General features: G+C 43.7%; 1 protein-coding gene across 1 annotated transcript in view; it reads left to right on the top strand.

Annotated features, from left to right (window-relative positions):
• LOC144672698 (electroneutral sodium bicarbonate exchanger 1-like) overlaps positions 1 to 23,372 on the top strand; it is a 340,464-nt gene that overhangs the window by 256,423 nt on the left and 60,669 nt on the right. The window contains exons 13-17 of the mRNA XM_078534615.1: positions 5,691 to 5,824; positions 9,453 to 9,698; positions 11,780 to 11,885; positions 14,263 to 14,424; positions 15,162 to 15,275. Coding sequence (XP_078390741.1) covers positions 5,691 to 5,824; positions 9,453 to 9,698; positions 11,780 to 11,885; positions 14,263 to 14,424; positions 15,162 to 15,275 — 762 coding nt within the window. The remainder of the gene's footprint in view (positions 1 to 5,690; positions 5,825 to 9,452; positions 9,699 to 11,779; positions 11,886 to 14,262; positions 14,425 to 15,161; positions 15,276 to 23,372) is intronic.

The following is a 23,372-nucleotide window of genomic DNA, read 5'->3' on the forward strand; positions in this document are numbered from 1 at the left end:
GAGTGCAGGCCATCACTTGGATGGCCAGAGATTAGTGCACTGCATGGTTGCCTGAAACCCCACCCACCTCCGCCCCAGTCCACCCAACCGATTGGCAGCAGCTTTGCCCACTGGACTGCATGCTGTGCTCTCAGCTCGGGCGCAGGCATTCTCCTAACCCACACTGCAAGGCTGCACTGTTAGCTTGAACCATGGGGGAGACTGGTCCAAACCGGGATGATGACTTTGCAAGGGGCTGTGAGCGCCCCCACCAGTGACTGCTCCATGGCCAGTTTTAGCAAGGAGATTGTACAATGTGTGCAGTTGCCCAACTGTTCTGCAGTCCACTAAAACGCCCATGACTTTGCGATCTGTGCTGGGGGGAGTGGGGGGTGAAAAGCTTTGGAGCTCTTGGTGGCACTTTGATGCCTCTGCATTGCTTGAGTCTGCATTGCTTGAGTGCGCAGATAAGCTAGAAGCCCGACTACAATCATATCAATGTGGCTGCACCCAAACTGTCTCAGATGGAAGAGGAATGGTTACTTTATACAGGTTTCCCCAATGCGTGGCCGCTTCCCCCACCCACCCTACCCCTCCACCCCGAATGCTTGTGCGCTATATTCAATGGCAGGGCTGCCCTTGACCACCACCAACACCCCCCCCCCACCAAAGTCCAACAGGTGACACTGGCGAGTGCTGCGCATCGTTGCTGTGTACTCACCTCCGAATTCCCCTCAAAATGCAGCACACCAAGTGCACGCCTTTTATGTGCTGTTGTGAAATACACGCCGACGTGGATGGACAATCCAGCGGTGTAGCGGGGGAAGGGGACGACGACTCCGGTAGGCTGGCTTAATAATGATATGCAGATGTATTACAATGAAGTTCCCAACGTCCGATGGCAGGAAACACGGCTCGCCGTTGGCGGGCTGAGCGGATGATCGCAAACTGGTTTCACAACGTTGTGAAACCAGTTGCGCCTCATTGTCTGCTCACGCCACCGAACATGCCCGACGCTGGCAGGTACGGAAAATCCCAGCCGATGATTGATTGATTCTGATGAATCACTCTACACCCAAGAACAGGTTGGCACTGTCAAGTCTCAAGGTGAAAAATGGCTTGTGACTATTGGAACGATGACTGCAGAAGGAGAGCATCAAGTTAATGTGAAGTGTCAGATAGATACTGGTGCTACGTGCAACATCATGAGCTTCACAGACCTGCGTGAGGTTGTTCAAGATGGTGACCTGAAAATGAAGCTGTCATTGGTGAATTTGAGACTATATGATGGAACAATGCTCACCCCAAGAGGACAAACTAAGCTGGGAGCCCACCCGATGCCATGGGAGGAAAGAAGATGTGCAGTTCCAGACAGTAGGCACTAAGCAAAATCCCCTCATCTCAGCTGCAACAAGTTAAAAGCTCGAACTGGTAACCCTCCATATACTAGAAGAGACTTGCAGTGTTTCACATGGCACCTAGCCATTGACTGCTGAACAAATCCTAAAAAAATACAAAAGTGTTTTCACAGGCTTTGGATGTCTTCCTGTTGAATATCATCTTGAAGTAGATGAGAATGTGAGACCAACTCGGCATCTTCCAAGGAGAGTTTCAGCAGCCCTCAAGTCCAGCCTGAAAGACAAGATAGAGGAGCTGGAAAAGATGGGAGTAATCAAGAAAGTGATAACTCCTACAGACTGGATTAGCAACATGGTAGCAGTGAAAAAATCTGGAAAGCTAAGTGTGTGCATAGATCCAAAGGATCTCAATAAAGAGATCTCACTGCCACCATGTCAACCATTGAAGAAATTTTACTACAACATGCCAAGGCAAAGATCTTTACCACCCTAGATGTGAAGGATGGATACTGGCAAGTGAAATTGGATGAAAGCAGCAGTTTTATGACTACGGTCTGGACACCATTTGGGAGGTACGGATGGTTGCGCATGCCGCTTGGCATTTCTACTGTTCCAGAAGAGTATCAACGCAGACAGCATGAGATAGTCAATGATCGTCCAGAAGTGGAATCGATTGTGGATGATCTGCTAGTCTATGGATGTGGAGGTACAATGGAAGAAGCCATTGCAGACCATGATCAGAATATAGTGGAACTGCTGGAGAGAGCTCGCCAGATGAACCTGAAGCTGAACAAGAAGCTGAAACTGGAGATGGCTGAAGTCAAGTACATAGGTCATGTGCTGACAGCAGAAGGACTTTGTCCTGATCCTGATAAGATGCGAGCTGTAGAAGAGATGCAGCAGCCAACAGATGTGAATTCAATGTAACAATTTGTTGTATTTGTGAACTATTTAGCAAAGTTCTTGCTCAGTTTGTCATCAAAGTGTGAACCTTTATGCAAGCTCACTGCAAAGGATGTTCAGTGATATTGGGGCACAGAACAAGCAGCTTTCACTCACATCAAACTAGTGACGACAATGCCAGTGCTGAGCTATGATGTCAACAATGAAGTCACCCTGCAGTGTGATACCAGCAAAACAGGACTTGGAGTTGCCTTCATGTAGCAAGGACAACTAGTTGCATTTGCATCCAGAACATTAATGCAAACAGAATGATGTTATGCACAGATTGAGAAAGAGTGCCTGGCTATTGTCTTTGCTTGTGAACATTTTAATCAGTGTCTGGGAGAGAGAAAGTGACGGTAGATTCTGACCACAAACCACTTCAAAGCAATTTTCAAAGCACTTCTATCTGCTCCAAAACACCTGCAAAGGATGTTACTTCGTTTTCAGCAATATCATTTGGAAATGAAGTACAAGCAAGGGAAGCAAATGTACATCGTCGACCCGCTGTCAAGAGAGACACTCCCTTTGAAGGGAGTTGATGATGCTAGTACGGCATGTGAAATCTTTCAGATTCAACAAGAAGCAATAGCACAACATGCTCTGGAAGTCTTCAACCCAGCAGAGACATTGAATCTGACAGACAAGCATCTTGCTCAGGTCAAGCAAACTATGCAATGGGATACAACTCTCCAATTGCTACAGGAAGTAGTGATGAAAGGTTGGCCTGAAAGCATCAAGGACTCACCTGTTGCTATAAGAGAGCATTGGGTATTCAGAGATGAAGTGATTGCCCAAGATGGCATCTTGTACAAAGGGACTAGAGTCATTGTCCCTAAAGAGATGAAAAAAAGAGATGCTGACGCACATCCATGCAATCCATCAAGAAATTGAGTCTAGACTAAGGAAGGCAAAACATGAGCAATGAGATTAAGGACCACATCAGCCAGTGCAATGCTTGTAGATAACATTAAGCTAAAGAGCCACTCATGACATCCCAGAAAATAATTGAAAGAACAAACAGTTATTTGTTCATGCGTGATGGCTTCTTTATAGACCATGGATGTGGGTAACTTGTAACTGCAAATGGTAGTGCATGCAATTTATTTTTTTTCTTTTTATGGAAAAGAGGGTGTTTAGAGAAATGCCTTTGTGCACTGTTGCCTTTTGAGTAGTGTGGCTTGCCATAGTCATGTGACCTCTAAGGTCATCTTTGGTAAAACAAAGCATTGAGGCAGAAGCTATTTTTACACACTACATGGAACATGGTATGTCTTAGCAATGCTACTGTTCATTGTTTAACCAGTGATCACCTTCTTGAGAAAACTAAACAAATGTCAAATTCTGAGTCTATGTGCACATCATTGCAAGAAGTGAGAAAAGCCTCTGTGGGTTAAGACAAAGGTCAAGGCCGCTGGTTTATGGTTTTCACAAAAAATAGATGGAATGATAGAATGCAACCCCTAAGACCCTGATAAAACCTGGATCTCCCTTGCAGTAATAGTGGAGTTCAAGTTATTCAGCTGCAGCCACCAGTGGGCCTCAAAAAGTGCATTCAATGATCCCTAGAAAATATGGGCAATCCAGCTCAAGTTGAAATATTCTTTACCTTACCAAAGGACATGTCAAAGTGTTTATTTTGTGGCTGGACTCATGGAAGATGAGGAATTGCTTTAGACAAAAGCAGAAAACATGAAAAGAGATTTATCTGCAGGAAGAATAGCTTCAGTGTCTACCTAGGTAAGCCTTGATGAGAGGCTGAGCAAATTGAACCTGTATTCTCTGGAGTTTAGAAGAATGAGAGGTGATCTCTTTGAAACATACAAAATTCTGAAGGGGCTAGATGGGGTAGACGCTGAGAGGTTGTTTCCACTGGTCGGAGAATCTAGAACATGAGGGCACAGTCTCAGGATAAGGGGCCGATCATTTAGGAATGAGATAAGGAGAAATTACTTCACTCAAAAGATTATGAATCTTTGGAAACATTTTTTTATTCATTCTTTCATGGGATGTGGGCATTGCTGGCAAGGTCAGCATCTGTTGTCCGTCCCTAATTGCCCATTAACTGAGGCTTGCTAGGCCACTTTAGAGGGAAATTAAGAGTCAACCAAATTGCTGTGGAGTCTGGAGTCACATGTAAGCCAGACCAGATAAGGATGGTAGATTTCCTTCTCTAAAGGGCATTAGTGAACCAGATGGGCTTTCATGACAATTGATGATAGTTTCATGGTCACCATTACTGAGACTAACTTTATATTCTAGATTTATTCATTGAATTTAAATTCCACCAGCTGCCAGAGTGGGATTTGAACCTGCGTCCCCAGAGCATTAGCCTGGGCCTCTGGATTACTAGTGTAGTGACATTATCACTGCACCACCATCTCCCTCAGTGTTGTGGATGCTCCATCGTTGAATATATTAAGGCTGGGATAGACAGATTTTTGGTGTCTCAGAATCAAAAGATATAGGGAGTGGTGGTTGAAGCCCAAGCTCAGCCATGATCAAAAGATATAGGGAGTGGTGGTGAAGCCGGCTCAATGGGCTGTATGGTCTACTGCTGCTCCTATCTTTTGTGTTACCTTGTGTTCTTGTGCAGCAGCCAGTTGACTGTCACATGCAGCTTTTTTTGGCTGCTCTGTTATACCATCCTTGTAGTCTGTTTGTAACCAATCATCGAATCTTACTACACAGAAGGAGGCCATTCAGCCCATTGTGCCCATGCAGGGTCTTTGAAAGAGCTATCTAATTAACAAAACGCCCCCTGCTTTTGCCCTATAGCCATGCAATTTTCTCCTTTTCATGTATATATTCAATCCCCTTCAGAAAGTTACGATTGAATGTGCTTCCACCACCTTTCAGGCAGTGCATTCTAGATCATAATAACTTCCTTTTTTAAAAAAATATTTTCCTCATCTCCCCTCTGGTTCTTTTGCAAATTGTCTTAATTCTGTGTTCTTTGGTTACTAACCCTTCTGACAGTGGAAAGAGTTTTTCCTTATTTATGTTATCAAATCCCCTCAGAATTTTGAACACTTCTGTTGTATCTCCCCTCAATTTTCTCTGTCCTAAGGAGAACAACCCCAGCTTCTTTAGTCCTTCCACATAACTAAAGTATCACATTTCCAGCACCATTCTAGTAAATCTCCTCTGCATCCTCTCCAAGGTTTTGACATCCTTCCTAAAGTGCAGTTCCCAGTATTGGACACAATACTCCAACTGGCCTAGCCAGTGATGTATAAAGATGTAGTATACCTTCCTTGCTGGTGTACTGTATGCAACTATTTATAAAGCCAAGGACGCCAAGTTTTTTCTTAAACAGCTTTATTGACTTTTCCCACTTCCTTCAATGGAATAACTGAATTTATGTGGATTGTTTCAGTCACAGTTATAATTATTTTTGGTCTCTTTCAGAGTGCGATTGAGTCTCTGTTTGGAGCTTCCATGACAGGAATAGCATATTCCCTCTTTGCTGGACAACCTCTCACTATTCTGGGCAGTACAGGTCCTGTGCTGGTATTTGAAAAGATTTTATTCAAATTCTGCAAGTAAGTTACTGTTAAGAGAAGCATTTATAAAGCTTCAAAGCACTGGAGGATGTCTGCTACTTCAAGCAGTGCTTTTCTGAGCGCGGAATCCCCTGCAAACATTGGCAAGCTCTGAGGGACCCCTTCAAATATTGATACATTCGCATGTCCCAACTTCTGAAAAACCACACCAGCAACCAAAGCAAATCAGTGCTATCATTGTTGAAAATATTTTTGATGATTATATACACTAAGTAAAATAACGTGCCAGTAAGTCAACACAAATGGTATGGAATAGAACAGAAATCTGATGCTCTTGCAAACCCTGAAATTCTAGATAAAAGCAAAATACTGCGGATGCTGGAAATCTGAAACAAAAGTAAAAACAGCTGGAAAAACTCAGCAGGTCTGACAGCATCTGCGGAGAAGAATACAGTTAACGTTTTGAGTCCGTATGACTCTTCATCAGAACTAAGGAAAGATAGAAATGAGGTGAAATATAAGCTGGCTGAGGGGGGTGGGACAGGTAGAGCTGGATAGAGGGCCAGTGATAGGTGGAGGCAAAGAAGAGATTGCCAAAGGTGTCATAGACAAAAGGACAAAGGGGTGTTGACGGTGGTGATATTGGAGAGACCAAACGTAGACTGGGTGACCGCTTTGCGGAACACCTTTGGTCTGTCCACAAGCATGACCCAGACCTCCCTGTCGCTTGCCATTTCAACACACCACCCTGATCTCATGCCTACGTGTCCATCCTTGGCCTGCTGCAATGTTCCAGTGAAGCTCAATGCAAACTGGAGGAACAGCACCTCATCTTCCGATTAGGCACTTTACAGCCTTCCGGACTTAACATTGAGTTCAACAACTTCAGATCATGAACTCTCTCCTCCATCCCCACCCCCTTTCCGATCCCCCTTTTTCCAATAATTTATAATTTTTTTCATACATTTTTCTTTTCCCACCTATTTCTATTATTTTTAAATTCATTTCTATCCATTGTTTTTTCTCCACCTTTTAGCCTATTTTGATCCCTTCCCCCCACCCCACTAGGACTATCTGTCACTTGCTCGTCCTGCTTTCTACCCTTAATGTCACCATTAGCACATTCCTTAGCTAATATCACCACCGTCAACACCCCTTTGTCCTTTTGTCTTTGACAATTTCTTCTTTGCCTCTGCCTATCACTGGCCCTCTATCCAGCTCTACCTGTCCCACCCCCACCACCCCCCTCAACCAGCTTATATTTCATCTCATTTCTATATTTCCTTAGTTCTGATGAAGAGTCATACGGATTCGAAACGTTAACTGTGTTCCTCTCCGCAGATGCTGTCAGACGTGCTGAGTTTTTCCAGCTATTTTTGTTTTTGTTTCTGAAATTCTAGAGTCTGGAACCTCAGTTTGAAAAGCTTTGGCTTAAAGAAGCAAGTTCTGACATTGATAAACTATTTAAATTAACTGAATAACTTGAACGCTACATTTTTTCTATCCAGTTCAGGTATTTTTTAAGATTTTATTGTATTATTGAGTGCTGATAGAAAAATTACTGAGCTAACTAGGTACAGGGATAGAATTATCAGTGGATAGAGAACCATGAACCCTTCAGCTCTTATCATTTCACCTGTATATCTTTGGTTTCCTCAAATTGTCAGACTCTGTGCCTCTCCTATTAGTCCCCCTCATTGTCCCCGTCAAAACACAGTATTTGAAAAATATCTAGAGCAAAAACAGGTTATTAACATGTAATGATCCTTTGAGCACTTTAATTTTTAAATCAGACTTGCTATTCAATAAACTGTTAACTAATAAAAGTTACCCCATTTCAAAACTGTTCTATAGATTTATAGGAGGCCATGACCTAATGAAACCAAATTAAAAGTATTGTTGATTAATTTCAGGAAGGTTTCAATCGCAGTGCTTTTGTAAAAAGAAAATGTGTGAAATTATACTAAGTACAGTATGGTTATCAGTCAAGTTCTGTGATAAAGTGAGATAAGTCTCAACTTCCTAAAGCAGCAAAATAAAAATCTGTTTTTACGGACTGTTTCATTTCAGGAATATTTGAAGCTGATATTGTCAGGTATTGAGTAACCTTAAATGCTTTAATAACCACCTTCCTCCTTTTAGTAGTTCCTGATCTCATAAAGTATCCGGATAAAGTGTTGAGTTACTGTTCTAGTCATCAATTTTCAGTTCTGCAAGCACTGGATGAAGCAGTCAGTTCGACACTGACTTTTCAACTCTGCCACCTGGATTCAAATTCACCTTGGACTGTGGAGATGAAAATCTCTGGCTAGGAGGATCCCAACTGAAATGAGTTCCAGTTCACAATACTTAACACAGAATGAGCAAAATCAGTAGGGGAACCCTAAGGATGGCTAGTGTGGAAAATGGAAAGTTAATACTGGCACAGTAAAAGCCTACTTTCTGAGATTGGGGCACCTTTATTGCAAATGTCATACTTGACCTGGAAATGCTTGATGGTGACACTGGGTTACAAAAAAAGAGATAATGGAAGGTGCTCTACTCCCCATTACTGATCTTTCACCCTGAGTACAAAGCATCCTATAACATTCAATCCTAGAATCAGGAAACTAGTTAGAAATGTTCATTTCTGAAACCTAGAAGATTTATTAGCTGCCATGGTATCACAGCAAAACCTGTTCAGTTGAGCCCCACTCAGTCTGACTCTATGGGGAGAATTTTCTTCCTGTCGGGGGAAGTTGGGCGGGGGTGGACAAGTGCGGAGCAGATCACCACCCGCGATCGGCTGGGTGCTGCCATTTTATTTGGGCGGCCCAATTAAGGCTGAGCGCTCTCTGTGCGGGCAGAGGGAGCAGGCTGAGTCGGGGCCTGCGCTCTTTCACGCATGCGCGTGAAGGAGTGCAGAAATCTCCCTGAGGCAGCTCCGTGCCTCAGGGAGATTATTTTGATTATTAAAAATTTTAATAAAGAAAATAAAACATTTTTAAGACATGTCCCCTCATGTGACAGTGTCACATGAGCTGGGGCATGTCAATGAATTTCAATTAAAAAAATTATTTAATTTATAAACCCTTCATGGAACCTCATCCTGCCCGTGGATGAGGTTTCATGATAAATGTGAAGGCCGCCTGGGCTGTTCGCCTGCCCACCAACCTTAAGGTTGGACGGGCAGCTCAGTTAATTATCTTAAGTGGAATCTAAATGGCCTTATAAGGCCTTTGACAGGTCGGCAGATGCGCAGCCGACTCCGCTGCATGCCTGCCGAACTGAGGACCTGAATGACGTGCGGTGACATCAGGACGCATGCCCGATGTCACCGCGTGTCATTTTACGCGTTGGCAAGCGGAGCCCGCCCCCAATTGCTGACCCAAAGATTCTGCCCTATGGATTTGCCACACCCCAACACAAATGTTTAAAACTACAGATCCAAACTTTGTAACTGTTCATACTATGTTGTATGCCCAATTTTAATGCACCTTCTCTCACTCCTCTATTCTGGCAAAGCTACTGTCTTTGCTTTGAATGCACTTCTGTAGCAGTGAAGATTAGCACTGCTCGAGTTAATCAGCCAATGTTGATCTCTAGATTAGCATTAGAATTCAGGTATGTCCATCTTACTAGACCTAATTTTACATTTCTTTAATTGGATTTTCTCTCCTTTTTATAGGGACTATGACTTATCCTACCTTTCCTTGAGAGCGAATATTGGACTTTGGACATCTTTCCTGTGTATCTTGCTTGTTGCCACTGACGCAAGCTCTCTTGTTTGTTACATAACTCGTTTCACCGAGGAAGCATTTGCCTCTCTCATCTGCATAATTTTCATCTATGAAGCTCTGGAAAAGCTGATCCATTTGGGAGAAACCTATTCTTTCAACATGCACACAAATCTGGACCAGCTCACTCAGTACTTGTAAGCATTGTACTTTGTATTTATTGCCAACTTTCTTCCCCCCTTCAGCATTAGCATTCTATGGGAACCGGTTAATATCCAATACCTTAGTCAGATGATTCCTTTTGAAGTGTGAACCTGTACATTAATTATTAGGAGGTTGTTTCACCATGTGGCTGAGGGCATCATGGCCAAACATGATCCTGTTGACACATTTCATTTCCCAGCAGGGGGTCATTGGATGTTAATCAAGAGCAAGAATCCCATCTTATTTTCCCTTCCCTTGCCCAGAGGCAAGGAGGTCAATTCTAACACTCCGACTGTCATATACTTAACATAGGAAATAGGAGCAGAAGTTGGCCATTTGGCCCCTCGAGCCTGCTTCACCTGAATGGTTGAATACCAGATCATGGCTGATTTTCTACCTCAGTGCCATTTTTCTGCAGGATCCCCATTTCTCTTCATATCTTTAATACCTAGAAATCTCTCGATCTCTATCTTGAAAATACTCAATGACTGAGCCTCCATAGCCCTCTGGGATAGAGAATTCCAAAGATTCACCGCTCTCTGAGTGAAGAAATTCTTCCTCATCTCAGTCCTAAATGGCTTACTTCTTATTCTGAGACTGTGTCCCCTGGTTCTAGACCTCCCAGCCAGGGGAAGCATCCTACCTGCATCCACCCTGTAAGAAATTTGTATACATCAATGAGATCACCTCTTATTCTTCTAAACTGTAGAGAATACAGGCCCAGGCTCCTCAATCTCTCCTCTTAGGACAATCCACCATCCCAGGGATCAGTCTGGTGAACCTTTGCTGCACTCCCTCTATGGCAAGTATATCCTTCCTTTGGTAAGGAGACCAAAGCTGTACACAGTACTCCAGCTGTGGTCTCACCAAAGCTCAGTACAATTGCAGCAAGACTTCTTTACTCCTGTACTCAAGTCTTCTAGCAATAAAGGCCAACATACCATTTGCCTTCCTAATTGCCTGCTGCACCTGCATGCTAGCTTTCAGTGACTTATGATCAAGGACATCAGATCCCTTTGTACATCAATACTTCCCATCTCTCACCATTTAAGAAATAGGCTGCATTTCTGTTTTTGTTACCAAAGTGGATAACTTCACTTCACATTTTTCCACATTATATTCCATCTGCCATGTTCTTGCCCACTCACTTAGCCTGTCTACATCCCCTTGAAGCCTCTTTGCATCCTACTCACAATCACATTCCCACCTAGTTTTGTCTCATCAACAAACTTGGAAATATTATATTTGATCCCTTGAGATCAGCTAACTCCTTACAGATTGGGGCCAGGATTTTACACCCCCCCCCCCCCCCACCCCAGCAGGATATTACGGTCCTGCCGAACTGAATGGAGATTTAAATGGCTTGCTGCAGCGCGGCCTTAAAATCTTGGCCTGGGAATCAAACTTGAGATCTTTGGGATAAAAGCAAAATATTGTGGATGCTGGAAAGCTGAAATAAAAACAGAAAGTGCTGGGAATATTCAACAGGTCTGGCAGCATCTGTGGAAAGAGAACAGTTAACGTTTCAAGCCGAATATGATTTCTTCATTTGGGTACAAATGTTGATGAGGGAAATGATGTCTAAAAAGACTAAACTATTAAGTGTCAAAATTAAGGACAACCTAGTTGTGTGATGGTGAACATGCTTATTTCTCACAGCCCTGGTTAAGAGTTCAGGTTTCATGGAATATTTATCACTTGAATCTGACAGCTGCACTTCTGCTGAATGACATCAGTTTTCATCAGGGATAGCCCACGTTTTGTAGCGGATAAACTGGACCTGCGGTAATATGAGATATTCTTGCTCTTTGCCATTCTGCCTGAGCAGTTTGTGCAAAATGAGGGGAGAAGCCATAATGTAAAGGGATGTAAATAAGGCAAATATGTAACAATGATTTTAAATAAGTAGACCAGCTATTTTTATTTAAACTAATGAACCACTTTCACCAGGTGAAGTGCATTTTAGTTTTTTCTCTGTTAATACTTTAGAAAGAATTGGTTCAAACTGAAAAGGCATATGCTCATCCAGTTACAACATATATTAAGCTTAATTTTCTGTTTCTGTTCATTTTAGCTGTATATGTACAGAGCCTCGTAATCCTAACAACAGAACTCTAGAGCACTGGGAGAAGCACAATATTACAAGATCGTCAGTTCCTTGGACAAATCTAACTGTCAGTGTAAGTTACAAAAAAAAGGGATTTTTCAATTAGTTACTTGTTTGGGAAATGAACCTGGCTCAAGATTATGGATATGGATAAAGGAGGGTTGTGAATGGTCTCTTAATTAGGCCCACTGCTGCTGTGAAGAAAGCAATAAATAGCACCAAAAAAAAAATCAAGGGTCCAGAGTCACATTCTAAGTTTTCATCCTGTGCCTTACTATAATATTGTTAGCAAGCTGCTAATTATAGAGAAAAATTGTATACTTTTGCTTTTCATAAAAGATAATTTTCAGGTCCTCCAAACCACTAAAAGGACAGTTAATTGTATTGGTATTAATGACAACAGAGGGGTATAGTTAAATGCTACATATTTGGATACCTGTGCAAAAACTATTGACAGGTAGGAAGAGAGTATATATATATATTCTTTTAAACAAATTTATCATATTCCAGTAGTAGCTGTTTTGGATAATATTTGTATGAACTAAATAACAAACTAAAGAAGTAAACTGTAAAGGATACCACTATGAACAAATGTGCAAAAGATTTTGTTGAGTTGATTTTAGAAGTGAAATCAGAAAATGTGACTAATTCTTCATTCAGCATCCTCCACACATTGCTGTAATAGTTTTGGGAAAACTGTGCCAAGCAAGCCCCAGGATCTCTGCCATTGCACCTGTTTGTTTTTCCTCAGTTAAAAGTTCTTTGCCCTGTGCATTGGACCTCTTGTCAACTACGTTTGGAAAAAAATCTATAGGGGGAGGTTAGATTAGAAAGACAGGGTATCAAATATTCTGTTAATTTATCCATCTTGACCAGGTTATTGTGCTTTCTTACCATTTTCCCAGGAGTTGATACAGTTTGGCACTGGACAAGAATCCATCAGAAAACATTACCAGGCTGCCCTTTTCAGGGCAAACGTACAAAAGAAAGAAAAAGAAAAAGCTTTGTTCTTTAGATTGTATGGTAATTACCTGCGTTAGTTCAGACTTCCTTTTTTAAAATGGGCATTAGGTTGGCCATCCTCAAGTCTTCCAGCTCTCAACAGAACCCTCAATTATATATTTTCAGGCCTCTGATATTTCTTCCCTCTTTCCTACAGGATTTCATTAGGTCCTGGCACTTTGTTGTCCTTTAGCTTAATTAATTAATCTTTTGATTTCCTTTTATTTATTATCTCATCTCACTTCCATAATTCAGGGTTTACATTGTTTAAAATATTGATGCTTTTGTAAATATTGAAGCAAAGTACGTTTTATGTATGCCCACCAATTTCAGCTTTTGCTCAACTAACTCTCAATATTCTCTTCACTCGCGGATTACACCTGCCTAATGCCTCATTTCATGCAAGTTATATGGAAATTGTACCCATTCGTCACTGGTTCCTCGTGGCTTTCATTTAGTTCTTTACAAATTCATGTATCAACTGTTTAAATGTTTTGAATATTTAAGTTCACTTCCTGAATGAAAAGCATTACTGTTTAATGATGGTCTTGGCTTATAGTTAGTAAACCATAATGTTAATCAATCATATTTGATTTGCCATTTCGACAGGATTTGCATGGGAATTTTACTTGAAACTGCTTCCCAATTTTATTTGGTTTTCTATCCCAACATTTAAACTCCTAGCACGCAAGTCAAACTGACATCTATGCAGTATAGATGCTCGCCAAACTCTGAGTTATCATGTCTCTTGAGCAGGACAGTTTAGGCAGGCTCAACAATTATTTTTTTCCCTATGGTGCAAGAATCCAAGGCAAACTAATGAGTAAGCAGTAGACCAGACAAATGGATAGTTGAGAGTATCCTACTCTGCAACAACCATTTCAACCAGAAGCCCAGAGCAGGTTAAAGATCATTTCCTTCATGCTATGGCTGTTTCCTATGCATCTCTGAATGAGATGCCAATTGATGACCTTTGTGAAGTTGCCTTATGAAGTAATCCAAATAACATTTATAAAGCACCAATATTTGTATATTTTTTAAATGAGTTGAATTCTCAATATAGACAAAGTATAAATTAAACTTGTTTTTTTATAGATTGAGAGAAAAAGTATATCTAAATGTGACAGTGTGCAAGACTGAATGATTTAAATCCTGATGTTAGGAGAAACAAATTGCTGGTCAAGGTCCAGTCAGGCCTTTTGATGTCTGAGATTGGTAAGGATTATGTAGGCATACCTCTGACAGTGATGTCATTATGTGACAAAATGTCTTAAAGGATGGTTGTCTCAATATGATCCTTTTCCCATAGAGTGATAACCTGGTACAGATTGCTCCAATAGTGTGTGGAGGATACTATCCACTGAAGAAGCCTATTACCATGGCTTTCCAGAAAACTAGTACAATGCATCGTTTTTAATATAACCTGTTTGCTGCCTTTCATCATCCAGGACTGTAGGACATTTCATGGTGAATTTGTTGGTCCTTCGTGTGGACACCACGGACCATATACCCCTGATGTACTCTTCTGGTCTGTTATACTATTCTTTTCTACATTTGCCCTGTCAGGGTTCCTCAAACAGTTTAAAACAAGTCACTATTTTCCAACTAAGGTACGTGCAATCTGTTTTTCCAGCTTTGTTTTAAAAACTTTTTCCTACAGTTTTGCAGGTTGTGCTTTTGTAAGATAACAAAGCTTTTTTTAAAAATAATCTTTGGTCTAGTTTTCCAGGTATAATGTTCAGCTACTCTGAGTATGAGGGCATGTAGCAACCTGCTCCCAGATCCTGCTAACATGCCATCTAAAGGTTTGGCTCAATATGGGTGACCACTGGGTGGGGAGTTTTAATGGAGAAGTGCTACACCTATTGTTATAAAAGGTTTGAAATAAAAACAGAGTGCTGGAAAAACTCAGCAGGCCTGGCAGCATCTGAGGCGAGAGAAACAGAATTAACATTTTGAGATAAATATGACTTCTTCAGAACGAAGAAGAGTCATATTGGACTTGAAACATTAACTGTTTTTCTTTCCATGGATGCTGCCAGACCTGCTGAGTTTTTCCGGCACTCTGTTTTTATTTCAGATCTCCAGCATCTACAGTATTTTGTTTTTATTTTATTGTTATAAAAGATTTGTTCTTTTGGACCTAATTTCATTTTGGTGAAGCTATTGTGTTACCTAGATTTTTTTCCCCCCTCTGGCTTTGTACACTATTTATTTCACACAAAGCTAGAACTGACCGTTGACATTCTTGGTGAATGAATACAATGCATTTGTATAATACTTTTGTTTTTATTGTTCTAACAGAGGCATTAACCCTGTTCTGTTCATTTACTATATTTATTGGCAGGTGCGATCAATGATAAGTGACTTTGCTGTTTTCCTGACTATCTTGTCTATGGTTCTTATTGACTATGCCCTGGGAATTCCATCACCAAAGCTTCAAGTTCCTAGTGTCTTTAAGGTAATAAAATAGACATAATTTGGAGGATACTTTGAGATACTCAAAGAAACAAGTAAATACTTTGTGACTTCAAGATGAGCAGAAAAACCTGAAGATTACAATTAGATTTTATATTTTATTTTATTATATATATTACACAAAAAATAACAGAGGAATCTTAATGAGGTGTTCAAGATTTTATGGATAAACTGAACGCATTCTATTTAAAATAAGTCACACTGCACAACAATGAGGCATGCACTGAAGCTCAGAGAAGGAGAACAGACAGTTTAGATTTAACTACTCCACGCAGACTGTGGTGATTATTCAATTGCCCAGGGAGGTGGATTCAAGAAGGAACTGAATACGTATAGATTTTTGGAAGAGAAAACAATTAAAGGGTATATGCAATTGTAATGCATGGTATTTTCTGAACTTTGGCAAAGAAAACTTAGATCAGAATTTTCCATTTTGCAGACTAAGTGTGGTGGCATGCAGGATAGTCAGCAAATTTCCCGCTGATTGGCGGGGTAGGTTCTCACACCCGATCTTCTGATGGAAAGCTGATTAATTATGCATAAGCTCATGGGGGTCACTGATTCGTCCACCTGCCATTACGTCATGGGGGTCAAAGTTCCTCGTGCCATATTTAAGCTGCGCCCAAACACATATTCACTCTCTGCAGGCCAGCTGTGTGGTGTGGCCAAATGATATGTCCTCCAGGAGAAGCAAGCCCTGTGTGCCTCAATTCAGCCACAACTCCCTGATGATTCTCCTCCAGGCGTGAACGCCGATATGTCCTTTTCCTGAGGAATGGAAGCAGGAGGGCAACCAACCTGACCTCATCAGCCTGGGAGGAGGTTGCCAGGGAGGCCTGTGCCTGTGGCACCGAGAAAAGAAACATGTTGCAGTGCAGGAAGAGGATGAATGATCTTTTCTGTTCAGCCAGGGTAAGTCTACCTTCTACTCACTCTGGACACTCACTCTCATAAGGGCATCAGGTGCTCTAAGGGTTGTAGCCCACATGGATCTCAAACACTATTAGCAGAAGGCAGATCTGCACTGAATGTCTCACACACACTTTAACATCACCACAATCTCATGTATCATCCTGCACACTCAACATCTTCTGCCTTTACTGGGGAGGGCACACTACACACAGCAGCCATGCATGTTTCCCAACTTCTCTTCCACCTGTTTGCATCACATTCCATTCCATCTGTCTTCATGTAGGTAAAGCTAGCCCACAACAAGAGGGAGAGATCCCAGACCAGTGGGGGAACCCTTGAAATGCAAGAGCTGACTCCAGTTTCTGCTGGATTTGCATGCAGACTTGCACTCTCATCGCTCTAGGCATAGGCGCGGGGGGACGGGGTACCTCGGCCTCCCACCAGGTGCCCCCTCTCCTCAGAGTCAGGCAAGGGCCCTCGGGAACTCAAAGGGTAGAAGAGCATTGCTAGACACCCCAGGGCCATCCACACAGAAGACTCCAAGTGTTTCCAAGCCATTCCCAATCCCCTCTGCTTGTGACCCCATCAGCTCCAGCTGCTCAGGCCGAGGAGGGTGCACCTGCCCCAGAGCAGGAGACCCACAGCAGGCCAGGGCCCTCTGGGCCCTGGGCCTCCAGAGAATGGCTGCCAAAGTCATCTCAGACAACAGGGCATAGAACAGGGCATGGCAGTCAGCAGGCTGTCTCCACCTCTACTGCGGATGTCAGGGCTGCACCCAGGTGTAGTGGTAGAGTACATAAAGTTAAGAAACTATGATTAGACACTGGTGGTATGGGTGCTCACTCACTGTTTATATAATGCACCTTTATAAATAGAATTTGATTTTATGACCCAACGTCTCAGGATGTGAATGCCTCTTGCATATGATTCTATGTGCTGTCTTATTTCAAGGGTGATCTAAGCTCCCACTCATCAATGGTCTGTCTTCGTGTCCCTTCAGATTCTTGTTACATTTAGCAGAGTCATATTAGTCACTTGCCCCTTGTGTCATCTAAGGGAGATGTGTCAACCCAGAGCCTGAAAGTGCATGTAGATACAGAAATGCTCTTTAAGTCTTGCAACACACAATTAAATAATGTGTGCTCCTGTGTCTTAGAGGGTGACATCTAATGTTGTGATATTAGGACTGAGCTGTGTCCCTTGTGAGTGTGAAAGCACACTTCCTGGATGCATTATGTTCACTGCAACCAAGTCAAAATCTAAGTGGCCACTGGAAGTGTCACGTGCTGGTGGCAAAGACTGCACAATGTGCAGTTGACTGAGGTTGTGTGCTGGTATGCTGCCTTTCACATCGTGCAGGTGCCACATTAAGCATTGGATGATGACCTTTCCAAAGCTGATACCTTTGTGATCCCTGAGGGTTACTGGTCCCAGGCTGAAAGATGAGCTTGCTTGAGATGTGGATGTTTGAAAAGGACTTCCTGATCATTTCCATGCCTCTAGGGCACAGGAGGAATGTGCACTTGTCACCTTATGTGGACCTTACTCCTCCTGGAACCTAATGGCAATCAGCGTGTCACGAGCACTTCTTCCACGTCGTGCCACTGCGATGGCATCTTCACGTGGAAAGTCTCCATCCTGGCCCTCTTCAGGTTCCGTCCCTTCCAAGTCCTCCTCGCCAAGGAATTCTCTGCCTCTTCCGTGTCTCTGGCAAGTGACCTCTCCTTTGAAGCGCCAGATTGTGCAGTGCACAGCAGATCACAATGATGTGGGATCCCTTCAGTGGAGAGTACTGTAGAGCCTCACCTGAATGGTGCAAACATCGGAAGCACATCTTCAGGATGCCAATGGCTTGCTCTATGATGGACCTTGTCACAGAATGCACCGCATTGTATCTCTCCTCCGAGGCACTTTGAGGACGATGCATGGGTGTCACTGGTGAACAGCCAGTTAACTGCCGGAGGTCGTGGTCCACATAGGCACCAATGACATAGGTAAGAAGAGGAGTGAGGTCCTGAAAGCAGATTTTGGGGAGTTAGGAATTAAGGAGACTAAAAAGCAGGACCTCAAGAACTGTAATCTCAGGATTACTCCCAGTGCCATGTGCTAGTGAGCATGGGAATAGAAGAATTGGTTGATCAAACGTGGCTGGAGAATTGGCATAAGAGGGAGGGCATCAGATTTCTGAGGCATTGGGACCAGTTCTGGGGCAGGTGAGACCTGTACAAGATGGGTGGGTTACACCTTAACAGGACCGGGACTAATATTCTCTGTCATGAAGCTATTAATGTATATAATATCATTGGAAAATATTTTTTTTTAAAAATAGATGTTTAGTCTCTGGGTGTGTCTTAATTGGATTAAAGCCAGCTAGTCTGGGTGCTTTGATGTGCACTAGTTTTGATATGTAAGAGAGAGAGAGCATGCATTTGCATTTTTTGAATAGAGCATTCAAGAAGTGGGGTTAAAACAGACACCTATCTAGCAGATACCAAGCAATATGTTTATATTGCTAATAAAATTGGTATTATGAAAGGGGTTTTATTGTTAGAGAGGTTTAGTTCAGAGGTTGTTGTTACAATGAGAATTAACATTCAATGGGTAGTGTATAACTTCAGTTTTCGGGTGTGCAGAGCAGAGGCAATGTGAGATCAAAAGGCAGCTGTAAGCCTCCAACTGGCTCCACAGGAACCAAAGTGAAAAGAACCTCATTTTGAATCCGTAAGGTGAAAATGCTTTGCCTGGTATTTGGTTAAGTCTATGGGTTGCTGTTGCCTTAATGAAGATTAGTTTGGGAATTTGTTAAAAGTTATGATGGTAGTCATTTGTAGCCATGTGTTTTAACCTGCGTAAATTAATAAAATGTTTCATTTAGTTTAATGTAAAAGCTCGAGAACTGGTGGTCTGATTCCTGAATTTAGAGTCGCATCTCAAAATAACACTTAAAATTATAGGTTATGACAGTCGTTTAAAGTTTCCCTCTGGGATTTTTAAATAACTCAGCTGTACCAACTGCATCGGTCATGACAGCCTCGCAGGGAGATTTGCTGGTGCTGTTGGGGACTGGTTAAACTAGCTTATCGGGGAGATGGTGGAGGAGGATTCTGGAGAGGGGATAAGTAGGCTTATAAAGCAAAAGAATATGGTGGCATTGCAGGGCTGCTACTTAGGTAATGATACCCAGAGTGTGACAGGAAGGGACAGTGTGTACAAACATAAAAAAACAGCAGCAAATAGGATCAAAGGGGGAAAAAATGGTAAAAAGGCAAAATTAATGGCTCTTTACTTAAATGCACATAGTATTCAGAACAAAATAAATGAATTAATGGCACAAATAGAGGTTAATGGGAATGATCTTATCTCCATTACGGAGACAAGGTTACAAGGAGATCAAAGCTGGGAACTAAATATTCAGAACTATGTGACTTTTCGAAAGGACAGGCAGGAAGGAAAGAGTGGTGGGGTAGCTTTGTTAGTACGAGATGGATAAGTACGATAGCAAGAAATGATCTTGGATCTGAAGATGTAGAATCCAAATGGGCGGAGGTAAGAAATAACAAGGGGAAGAAGACACTGGTGGGAGGCCTTAGCGTAGTGGTATTGTTGGTGGACTAGTAATCCAGAGACCCAGGGTAATGCTCTGGGGACCCAGGTTTGAATCCTGCCACAGCAGATGGTGGAATTTGAATTCAATAAAAATCTGGAATTAAAAGCCTAATGACGACCATTGTCGATTGTTGTAAAAATCACTCATGTCCCTTAGGGAAGGAAATCTGCTGTCTGGCCTACATGTGACTCCAGACCACAGCAATGTGGTTGACTCTTAAATGCCCTCTGAACAAGGGCATTTAGGGGATAGGTAAAAATGCTGGCCTGGCCAGCGACCCCACATCCCATGAACGAATAAAAAAAAAAGAGTAGTCTCTAACTAACTATGCTGTTGGACAGAGAATAAATCAGGAAATAATGAGGGCATGTAAAAAGGCAGTATATTAATCATGGGATTAATATCATAAGATCATAATCTTCATGTAGATTGGGAAAATCAAATAGGCAGAGGTAGCCTTGAGCAAGAATTCATAAACTGTATTTGGGACAGTTTCCTAGAACAATATGTTGTGGATCCAAACAGGGATCAGGCTATTTTGGATCTGGTAATGTGTAGTGAGGCAGGTTTAATAACTTGTCTCAGAGTAAAAGATCCCCTAGGAAACAGTGACCATAACATGGTGGAATTTAGCATTCAGTTTGAGAGTGAGAAACTTAGTTCAAAAACAACCGTGCTAAACTTAAATAAGGGATGAGGGCAAAGCTGGCTGGAGTGGACTGGGAAAGGATGAACAATGGCAGACGTTTAAGAAAAGAGTTCATGACTCACAACAAAGATATATCCCAGTGAGGAAGAAGGATTGTAGGAAAGGGATAAACCAACCATGGTTAACCAAGGAAGTTAAGGATAGAATCAAATTGAAAGAAAAAACATACAATGTGGCAAAGATTAGTGGCAAGCCAGAGGATTGGGAAAGTTCTGAAAACCAACAGATGATGACCAAAAAAATAAAGAGAGAGGAAATAAACTTTGAGGGTAAACCTGGATGAGCACTTGGGAAGTCATAACATTCAAGGCTATGGGCCAAGTGCTGGTAAATGGGATTATGTAGGTAGGTCAGGTGTTTCTCACGTGTCGGTGCAGACTCGATGGGCCGAAGGGTCTCTTCTGCACTGTGTGATTCTGTGGTTCTGTAAACTAGCAAGTAATATAAAAACAGACAGTAAGAGCTTCTTTAAATATATAGGGCAGAATTTTCTGCCTGTTGGGCGGGTGGAGCGGGTGCAGGTGGGCACGGACCCGATCGCGGCCCGCAATTGGGTCCGCGCTGCCATTTTACGCGGGCAGGCCAATTAAGGCCCGCCAATGTGAATCGCGGCTCCCGAGGACAGCGGGAGTGGGTGGGCGGCGGCAGGACTGCAATGACTGCCGGGTCCAATGGTGACCTGGTGGCCTGTTTTAAAAAGCTGCTGCAGCCTTTCAAAGGCTGTGAGTCATGGCCAGTGGACGGGCTCCCCAGAGCGCTGCTGGTGAACAGGCCAGGCAGAAGGGTAGGGCAGGGGGGCACTGCGCCCCTCGTTTTTCGGACAGTTGCCTTGCTGCCCTCCTTGAGGAGGTGGCAGCACGGCAGGAGGTCCTCGTACCCCAGCACAGGAGAAGGAGGCCCCCCACTACATGACCAAATGTGCCTGGGAGGAGGTGGTGGAGATAGTGAGTCCCCACGACCTGGTGCAACGCACCTGGATCCAGTGCCGCAAGCATTTCAATGACCTCGTGCTCGGGAAGAGTGAGTACCAAGTTGGCATTGGTCACTTAATCCAGCAGGTAGGCTTTCCCCCCTGGCCACACCCCCCTCCCCCAAGTCTGAGTGTAGTGGCTGCATTGAATCATTGACGGCATGTGTCGTTCGCTGGGTAAGCCAGGAGATATTGCCCATGCCGAGGTCACCCTGAGAGGGTGGTGAAGAGATGGGTTCTTTATTAATCACAATATTCATAGCAAAGCTCGAAGATTTACTGAAGATTACACTGTTTTCGTGCGGAATTTTGGAAGTGGGCCTTGTTGGGTTCACTCATTGGGCGGAATCATATCAGCTGCAAGGTGGTACACTGAGACCCACATTACAGTTTTGGGGGCAACCTGGAGGATCTGCACCTAGGCGCAGTGCTGGAACTCCAGGACATGTCAAAGTCAGGGTGATGACATGCTGGGAGGGGAGCTTCCAGGTGGCATTGGCACCAATCGATCTGCTGCCCTCTGCGCTCCATGTGCTTGCACCTCCTTGCTATGGAAGTGTGGTGCCACATGTGATAGAGGCAACATTTGGCCAAGGGGGGTGGGGGAGGGGGGAACAGGACTGGCATCTTTGTGTGAGTGTTCGGCAGCAGCAGGGTGAGGAGGCACTGGAGCTCTGCAATGCCCCGCTCTGGTTGGGGTGGGCCGGCTGTGCGGAGAGTCCAGGTACAAGTAGCACTAATCAATGCTCTTCTCTCCTTTTCAGGAGAAGAATGCACATAATGCCGTCGAGCGGGTGAGGACTGGCGGAGGGCCAGCCCAGGTGGCGATGCTTAGCTGGTTCGAGCAGGAGGCCCTAGATCTGGAGAGGCGCCATGCGCCCAGGTCCACCGGTGTCGGTGAGGCTGGGGTGCTATGGGCAGGTATGTTTGCCCAGCAATGAGGTCACCATTGTTCTCCCAGCAGCCATGGCACTGCTGAATGTTCAGTGATTGAAGTTTGTAATATGGCTTGACCATTACTTGTGGAAGGATGAGCGCATAATGATCCGGAGAACAGGGCTGTACATGGACATTGTCTCCACGTTAACTAATCAAATGTCCTTGTTCTTCCTTTCAGCATCAATGGAGCAGGGCCGGGAGGAGGAGCAGCAGAGATCCCCTCTCACACCTGAGGGCTCTGAAGTCTCGGACTCACCAGCGTCACACCATCTCTGCCAGGCAGGCACCAGCACAGATACTAGCACCTCGGTGGGAATTAGATCATCAACTAGTGTCCCGGGGCACAGCGGTGAGGGCACTTCACAGTCACTGGAGGAGCGGGCAGAGACAGAGAGTGGCCATGGTGCCAGCAGTTGGAGGACTGCAGGGGACCAGGCACATGCTCAGTTGATGCCTGATGATGTGCCTCTGGAGTCGTCCGCGATGCAGCAAACGCAGGAAATGTGGCTGGGTGTGCAGGACCATCTGGTGGAGATACATGAGGCTATGCTTGGCTTGGTGTTCCTGGTGGAGGAGTCTACGCGGACGCTCACCGAAGCAATGAGCCTCATGGCCGAGCTCCATGCGTCCTCCATGGAGAGAGTGGCGACATTCGTGGAGAGGCTCCTCCAGGAGACCAATCAGGTCTTCCTGGAGATGCGCTCAGACCAGCAAGCCCTTGCATCGGCATTGACCTCAGCTGGTCAGTACCAGTGTGGGAGATGGTCTGGGCACCAAGTGTCCCAGCTCGGTGCCCATCCATGCATGGTGAGCAAGGAGGTCCGAACCGACCTCACGTCGGCGCAGCAGCTGCCTATCGTCTCTGCGGGCTCCTCTCAGGGCGCTCCGGATGAGGGCGGCATAATCGCAGAGTAAGGGGGTGCCCATTTAAAACAGAGACGAG

Source organism: Cetorhinus maximus, chromosome X (assembly GCF_964194155.1).
Source record: "Cetorhinus maximus chromosome X, sCetMax3.hap1.1, whole genome shotgun sequence".
Lineage (NCBI taxonomy): Eukaryota > Metazoa > Chordata > Chondrichthyes > Lamniformes > Cetorhinidae > Cetorhinus > Cetorhinus maximus.